Source organism: Borostomias antarcticus, assembly GCF_949987555.1.
Source record: "Borostomias antarcticus genome assembly, chromosome: 8".
Classification (NCBI taxonomy): Eukaryota; Metazoa; Chordata; class Actinopteri; order Stomiiformes; family Stomiidae; genus Borostomias; species Borostomias antarcticus.
In genome coordinates, this window is record NC_140241.1 from 3,685,570 (window position 1) to 3,694,262 (window position 8,693).

At 48.4% G+C, this 8,693-nt stretch overlaps 1 protein-coding gene across 1 annotated transcript in view; it reads right to left on the reverse strand.

Annotated features, from left to right (window-relative positions):
• Positions 1-265: 265 nt before the first annotated feature.
• Positions 266-8,693, reverse strand: part of sh3bp5b (SH3-domain binding protein 5b (BTK-associated)) — a gene marked incomplete at both ends in the record, with an annotated part of 23,564 nt that continues 15,136 nt past the window's right edge. Inside the window, 6 exons of the mRNA XM_084442022.1 lie at positions 266-504; positions 1,203-1,520; positions 2,758-2,977; positions 3,273-3,315; positions 4,180-4,310; positions 4,825-4,989. Of these exons, the coding sequence (XP_084298148.1) occupies positions 266-504; positions 1,203-1,520; positions 2,758-2,977; positions 3,273-3,315; positions 4,180-4,310; positions 4,825-4,989 (1,116 nt within the window). The remainder of the gene's footprint in view (positions 505-1,202; positions 1,521-2,757; positions 2,978-3,272; positions 3,316-4,179; positions 4,311-4,824; positions 4,990-8,693) is intronic.

Sequence of the window (8,693 nt, forward strand, 5' to 3'; positions counted from 1 at the left end):
AAGTGAAAAGGTCTTTCAGACAGGAAGGATCTGTAACCCTTGCGACAACGCTCCATAGAGTCCTGATGCCTTGAGAAGGATCCATATGAGCTGTATATACATTGAGCCAGTCAGTCAGGAGCTCATGGGGGTGTGTTTTTAACGTGCTAGCTAGTGACCTTAGTGACGTTAGCGCGCACAGCAGTTCTATGGGTGATTAGGGAGGGGGATGGGTGTGAGTGGGGGGTGAGCGGGTGCCAGATCAAGCGAACTCCCCCTTCCTCCCTCACACCCCGTCAGCCGAGGCCGCGGTCTGGCCGGGGCTGGTCGTCTGGGAGCAGCTTTTGCGGTCGCGCTCGGCGTTCTTGGCGCTGTCGACGTGCGAGCGCCGGAGGTTCAGGAAGCTGAACCGGCCCTCGAGGCCGGCGGTCTTCCTGGTGTTGCCGCTGGGTGCGTTGGTGGCGAGGTTGTTGTTGTTGTTGAGCGAATTGTCTAGCGTGCCTTCCGCGCCCTCAGCCCTGTCACCTAGGCAACACACACAGAGGCCAGTATGAGCAAGACATCCATCATAGAAGTTTCAAAGTCTCTCTCTCACACACACACACAATCACCCGGGTTTTTCACCATATTTGAGGGAATTGTGGTGACCTACTTCCAGAAGTTTCCAAAGGCTCTAAGGGACCCAGTGGAGATGGGGATGTATCCCCCAGAGGGACAGCCAGTACTAAGTACGATATAGCTAGCTCGAAGCTAGCTGTCCGTGTGATAAAAGGTACAGTGCTATAGTAAGTGCTAAGCTAGCTCTAAGCTAGCTGTCCGTGTGATAAAAGGTACAGTGCTACAGTAAGTGCTAAGCTAGCTCAAAGCTAGCTGTCTGTGTGATAAAAGGTACAGTGCTACAGTAAGTGCTAAGCTAGCTCGAAGCTAGCTGTCTGTGTGATAAAAGGTACAGTGCTACAGTAAGTGCTAAGCTAGCTCAAAGCTAGCTGTGTGTGTGATAAATAAGACACTCCTTGGGGGCAGGTGCAAGTCAGGAAGGCACAGGATGATACATATGTCTTACTACAAATAGATACACACACACACACACACCACACATACCATACAGTACATCTCTTTTCATGTTCACACATTCACATGACACACACACACATCCTGAAGATCTCCTATGCCATCCATCCACACACACACACACACGCACACACACGCGCACACACACACACCTCTCTCCAGGTCACACTCGGGAGAGGACGCCCCGCTGCACTCGCTGCGAGGTCCCAGCACGGGCCAGATGAGGCCCAAGTCCGACAGCGAGACGGGGCCGGCCAGGTCCAGGCTGCCGGGCCGGGAGGAGGGGGCAGGGGAGGAGGAGGACGAGGAGGAGGAGGAGTGGCCGCCGCCGCTGAAGAGGCCGGGAGAGAGGAGGTCCTGGGGGCTGCAGGGGGAGGAGCCAAGGCTGCAGGGGGAGGAGCCAAGGCTCTCAGAGTCCTCCTCCGACATGGCGCTGCAGCACGTCTCGTCCTCGAAGGACTCCGACGCCACTGGAACGAGAGAGAGGGGGGGGGGGGGGGGAGAGGGAGGAGGCGTTGAACAACTGTTGTTGCCAACCATGAGGCATGTCTGCCTCTAGTTGCTATGGTAACATTACCCATTACATCCCATAATTATGAGCACAAGGGAAGTCGATCAGTGACACAATGGCTGTTCGCCGTTTGGCCTAAATCCCATCAAACTCTTGGATTAGGGCGAACTCTAATCCTAGTAGATCAACTGTATGGAAGACACACAAACTGCTTTGCAATGTGGGGGGAAAAAACAAAAAACAATGATTTCTTTCTTGAAAGAAAGGCCAGCGTTTCCCACAGGAGCGTAGCTGTGGTGGGCGCAGAGGGTGAGGTCCAGAGGGGGGTGACAAGGCGAGAAGTGTCTGATCTATCTAGCTTACATGACAGCGTTGGGCTAACAAGCAACTAGTGTTAGGACAACAAGCAGCTAGTGTAGTAGACAGATCCTAGAAGTTTTTTACAGTTGTGAGATTTTGTTGATTTGAGTCAGTTTAGCTAAATAATAATAATAATAATAATAATAATAAATTTTATTTGTAATGCATTACATTTACATTTCAGTAAAATCTCAAAGTGCTAAGATTAAAAGCAACAGAAAATGTGTCAGAAAGGTACAAAACAAGAGAAAACAAAAATTATTAATCAACAAAAAGCTCTTTAAAAAAAAGAAGAAGAAAAAAAGCTACTGTAGCTACTGTATAATCACTGAGCTAGCTAGCCAGACCAGAGATAAGGAGTGTGTGTGTGTGTGTGTGTGTGTGTGTGTGTGTGTGTGTGTGTGTGTGTGTGTGTGTGTGTGTGTGTGTGTGTAAGCCACCACAGCTAAGTATGGGGAACACTGAAAGCATTGTCTTGGGTAGCCATTTGGCCCCTGCAATTCAATGATATGGATATTTCCTTGGAATGCACGGAAACGTAATTGGACTTCTTTGAAGGACATATATTTGTCTCTGAAATGTAGTAAGAGCACTAGAAGCTAACGCTGATTACTTTGAAACCGAGAACATCAATCATCCACTGAGTCTGTAATTAGGTTTACGAGGGATTCCAAGAACAGAGTCAACAAGAGGTAGTCTGTACAGTGTGTGTGTGTGTGTGTGTGTGTGTGTGTGTGTGTGTGTGTGTGTGTGTGTGCGTGTGTGTGTGTGTGTAAAAAATCTTGTGAAAGAGAGCTGATCCTAAAACAGCTAGGTCATGCTCTCTCCATACTTACTGGATATACCGTCCGACTCCATCTTGAAGTTGGCGATGTCGTCCCCGGCGTCGCTGTGGCCCTCGGCGCCCACGCCACGGCCCCGGGGCCCCATGGCGGAGCTGCGTCTGCGCTGGTGGATCTCGTCGGAGATCATCTCCAGGTTCCTCAGGGCGGTTTTATATTCCCCTTTGGCCTGCGACAGCTTGACCTGCAGGTCATCCACGTTCTTCTTCAGGTGCTGTGGAGAGGCAGGCAGGGAGCACAAAGTTAGTGTTATAGGTGCATTGCTGCACACACACACACACACACACACATGCACACACACAAACGCATACGTGCATGCACGCACACACACGACTGCTTTAGATAATGCTGCGATTATATATGCCAATACGTTCAAAGTCAAATGTGATTGGCCTGGTATAAAAGCGAATCAGAGTCCTCGGTCACCACAGAATATCAGATCTTCATGACCTTTCACTGCCCATAAAACCAATCAAACTATAAATCCACACATTATAGTGTTGACATACCTCCAGCTGCAGGTAGAACTTTGCCTTCAATTCAAAATAGGGTCTGTGGAAGAGAGGACGAGGAGAAGAAAGATCAGAGACGAAGCAGATGACGGTACAAGTCACCGTGGCAACCACGGTGGGAGGAGCAAACCGTGTATGAAGGGTTAAGACGCAGCCCAGATAGCAAGCGGATCTGGGCCATATACAGGCCAGATCTGGCCCTTGTGGCTTAGTTCCGGCCCATATATGGCCCAGAATCACTACACATCCACTTGCTATCTGGGAGCAGAGGCAATGCGGAGAAAGCCTGGCTAGCGAGCTACGTCCTAAACACTCAACAATACAAAACGCTTCCTTTGATGAGTTGAGTCTTTAAGACTACCGATTCAATTCTACTTTATTCTATGCTATTCTATTCTAGCAAAGTATTGAGCTATATGTTCTTCTCTGTCCACTGTCAATGAGGAAGAAGGTAACGTTACACCAAGACATGATCACTAGATGCCCGAACCACCTCAACTGGCTCCTTTCAACGCAAAGGAGCAGCGGCTCTACTCCGAGTCTCTCCCAGATGACTGAACTTCTCACCTGGTCTCTAAGGAAGACACCAGCCACCCTCCTGAGAAAACTACATACTACATACAGTACATACGTCGCATACAACCACATGAAATGTTGTACGTACACCCATATGAGTTAATGTTCCTGTTGTGAGAAACATCATGTAGAAGTAGCGTGATCTGGAGTTCCTCTTTAAAGCCCCTGAGCTTATTGACGGTAACAGTCCTTTTCAACGTTATTCAAATCTGCTGCTGTCTAGCCTCACGAACATATGAGAGAAATTACCATGGAAGAGTGAACAACAGGAACTGAGACAAGCGTAGTGCGTTCACTTAGAGGTCACAGAAGGTCATGGTGGACTCACTTGGACTTGCTGATGGTGCGTTTGAGTTTCTTCTCCAGCTGTTTCATGCGCCCCATGGCCGCCGTGTACTTGGCTGCCGTCTCCTTGTGCACCAGCTCGCTCCTCGTCTTAGTATTCTCCGCCTCCATCACCTGCAACAGCCAATCAGGTCCCAGAATCAGGCTCAGTACCATGTATCTCTGTTGTAACCCCCTTTTGAAGAAGTTCTCTTGCTGCTTTTTCGTCTATATGGATAACAAACATCTAGGTATAATGTAGGCCTGCAGTCTAACATGGAGCCTTGATCTAAAACCCGAGTTCCTTCTAAACTTGGAGTCACTCCTATCCTGAATCAATGGTTGGATATTGTTGGCAGCATATTCAGAATGGAGCGTATGACTAGTCTAAGACTGCAGAACGACAGGGAGAAGAGTGTTGGGCTAAATTGGGCTAACACAAACTCATTGTAAATGAAACTGTACAATACTGGGTCGAACACCAAATACTCCTGTATATATATCATCCACTGTATTATAAACTCATGTTCAGTGTGTTATAAAATGCTTCAAAAAATGTAAAAAAGTACCAAAAAATAAACTTGGAATCATAACACGGGACAGATTCTAACTCTAACCCCCCAGACTGGCGCTGCCATGCCGAGCGTACCCTCTGGGTGGCGTGGTTGAGCATCTCCTGCCAGGCGGAGTCAAACTGCCGGCTGTCCTCCTCCAACAGCCGCTGCTCTGCCAGAGCGATGGTCTCCTTGGCGGCCCGCAGCACCTCCGTGGCCCTCTGGAAGTCCTGGGTGGCCCTCTGGGCCTCCAGCTGAGCCTGGGGAACGGGTAGAGAGACGCCCAGTCAGTGATGCAGTCAGGTGGGCAGTAACGCCAGGCTGAGGGTGGGTCCAGCTAGGCCCGGGCAACCGGTAGGGGTGTTAGCCTGCCAGATGTTCACCATAAGACGCCGTGTAGTGTTTCTGGCAACATTAACAGTTATCTAGGCCACATCTGACTGGGGGGTCCTCATCCTGCTCCTACTGAAAGATGCTTCGGTTTATTTGGCTGCAGTAAAAATCTAATGAACCTCCAGGATCTGATCTCACAAATCAGAAAGGCCTAAAACACACTAAACACACACACACACACACACACACTACACACACACACACACACACACTCAAACACAGACACTCACATTCCAACAAAAATACACACACACATACAAACACACACACAAACAAGCTCATGTCTGAAATAAATACCCCAAATCAGTTTGAAAAATAACAACCAGGTGCAAAAAAGGGGTATTTTCTGAGTTATGACCTCAGAGGACCACTTACTCCTATGGGGGAATCGCTGGAGCATTAACAGTCCTTACAGTATGTAAGAAGTACCTAACAGGTGTTCGTGCGTCACTCGTCAGTATCGCTTCCTCCCGTAACTCGCCCACACCGGGATCGAAGATGCATCATCTGAGTTGTGAACGCACATGACCAGCTCTCATAAACACCACTACCAGTTACTCCACCAAAAATCGAACTCTTCTGTGGTACGTGTGGGCGGTACTTAGGAGTAAGTGTGTGTGTGTGTGTGTGTGTGTGTGTGTGTGTGTGTGTGTGTCTATGTGTGTGTGTGTGTGTGTGTGTGTGTGTGTGTGTCATCTGACAATATCTCTGCAATCTCACATCCTTCCTGGCCCTTTTCACATGTCTTGTACACACACTATCAGTGATCAGAAAGATTAGACCACTCTGTACAGTGCCATTCCCTGGCTAACCAAAACCAATACATCTCCACTCTCTGAATGTTACTGTTCCCAGGCTAGCCGTAACTAACACAACCGACCCTCTGAATGTTACCGTTCCCAGGCTCCTCTGAATTTTACTGTTCCCTGGCTAACCAAAACCAACACATCTCGACCCTCTGAATGTTACTGTTCCCAGGCTAGCCGTAACTAACACATCTTGACCCTGTGAATGTTACCGTTCCCAGGCTAGCCGTAACTAACATCTTGACCCTGTGAATGAAGCCAGCATCCCACACTAGCCTAACATCTGGAGAGGAACATTCAGCACATATCTAACATTTTTAATATGTAGGCCTCACTTCGATGAGTAATGAAATAATGTCTTTAGATGTGGTAATGTACTGTAGACCAAGTGAAAATAAGTCTATGGCGTGATGAATGGTCCCTGGCAGGGCGGTATAATGGAGTATAGCCCTGAATAGTATACTGACCTAGACCATGGCTACACTTTCCTAGCTAACGCTAATGCTAAACCACCCATAGCTAACGTTAATGTGCTAAACTCTAAACTCAAGACTTTGCCTCAACCTAACGCTAAGGTGATCTAATATGTGACTGTGCATTTTTGCGTGTATGTGTGTGTGTTTACATACAACATAGAGGATCAAACATCACTGGGCATAAAAAGCAACAAACAAAAAACAAAATCCCAAGTAACTTGATCCCCGAATTATGCCAAGCCTGACAACTTCCTTATTAGGGAACAACAAACATTTTGGAGGAAGAGAGAAACATGATCTCATGGTCATAAGTCTGCTGGAGAAGAATCAGGATTCCAGTGTTTTCCAACCTTCAGAAAACATTCACTCGTGGTCATTAGATTAACCAGGCGGCAACGTTTCAAATGCCAGCTCAGCAACAACTGAACAACATCTGCCTTGTTGTGACCAAGAGCCAATCCAGCACCATGTACAGATCTTCACATGACATGGAGGTCATATGTATCCATGTATAGTCATATGTATCCATGGATAGTCATATGTATCCATGGATAGTCATATGTATCCATGGATAGTCATATGTATCCATGTATAGTCATATGTATCCATGGATAGTCATATGTATCCATGTATAGTCATATGTATCCATGGATAGTCATATGTATCCATGTATAGTCATATGTAACCATGTATAGTCATATGTATCCATGTATAGTCATTTGTATCCATGGATAGTCATATGTATCCATGTATAGTCATATGTATCCATGGATAGTCATACAGTATGTATCAATGTCTGGCATATCTTGCACAACACCACCACAATGCCACTGCCCCCCCATAGACTCAAGTCCCGCCACCCGTACAACAAGGCGGCACAAGATCTGCTCAGGTCCATCCCTGAGGACCAGTCTACAGACGCATGGCTGGCGGCAGCCTGGAAGCAGGAGTGGGAGTCGGCCGGGCCTACACGCATCCACCGTTACATCCAGGACCCGGGAGGCGGTATTCAAGGAGAGGAACTGCCGCGCCGGAAATGGACCCTGCTGAACCGCCTGCGAACTGGGGTCGGACGCTACAGAGCAACAATGAGGAAGTGGGGCCTGGCAGACGGAGCAACGTGTGAGTGTGGGGAGCCGGAGCAGACAGCTGAGCACATAATCACCGCCTGTCCCCTGTATAAACCACCCTCGGAGGCTGGCCTCTTCGATGTGGGACCTGAGACGAGGGCGTGGCTATACGCTACTGAGCTGGACATCTGATGATGACACACGAAAGAAGAAGAGAATGTATAGTCATGTACTGTATAGCCATGGGTAGTCACCTAGTCACATGACATGGATAGTCTTGGCCTGTGTGCTAGGCCTAACTGTATGGGTAGAGATTGTGATACCTAGGCTAGTGTGAAGAGTGTTGGGTGAACTACAGGGGTGATTTTTATCCTTCCTCTTTTTCAAAAACTGGGTTATCGTGTTGACCACGAGACTCATAAAATGTTCTCTCTTCTGCCATCTCTCCTGCTCTCTCTCTCTCTCCCTCTTCTGTTCTCCCTCCCTCTTCTGCCCTCTCTCTCCCTCTTGTGCTCTCTCTCTGTCTCTCTTGTCTTTCACTCTCTCTCTCTCTCTCTCTCCCCTCTCTCTCTCTCTCCATCTTAAAAGATTCATCTGACCTGGATAGCCCAGATAGAGACAGAGAGGATGTCTAGACTATGTTTGCACAAGCATGTACAAATAATGCATTGAGTGCATGTGCACTACAGAATAATAGGCAAGTAAGTACATAATAGGCAAGTTGTGTTCTGGTGGAGGGAGGAGGTAGAGAGGGAGGTAGAGAGGGAGGTTGTGTTCTGGTGGAGGTAGAGAGGGAGGTAGAGAGGGAGGTTGTGTTATGGTGGAGGTAGAGAGGGAGGTAGAGAGGGAGGTTGTGTTCTGGTTGAGGTAGAGAGGGAGGTAGTGTACTGGTGGAGGTAGAGAGGGAGGTAGAGAGGGAGGTAGTGTACTGGTGGAGGTAGAGAGGGAGGTAGAGAGGGAGGTTGTGTTCTGGTGGAGGTAGAGAGGGAGGTAGAGAGGGAGGTTGTGTTCTGAGGGAGGTAGAGAGGGAGGTTGTTTTCTGGTGGAGGGAGGAGGTAGAGAGGGAGGTTGTGTTCTGGTGGAGGTAGAGAGGGAGGTAGAGAGGGAGGTTGTGTTCTGATGGAGGTAGAGAGGGAGGTTGTGTTCTGATGGAGGTAGAGAGGGAGGTAGAGAGGGAGGTTGTGTTCTGATGGAGGTAGAGAGGGAGGTAGAGAGGGAG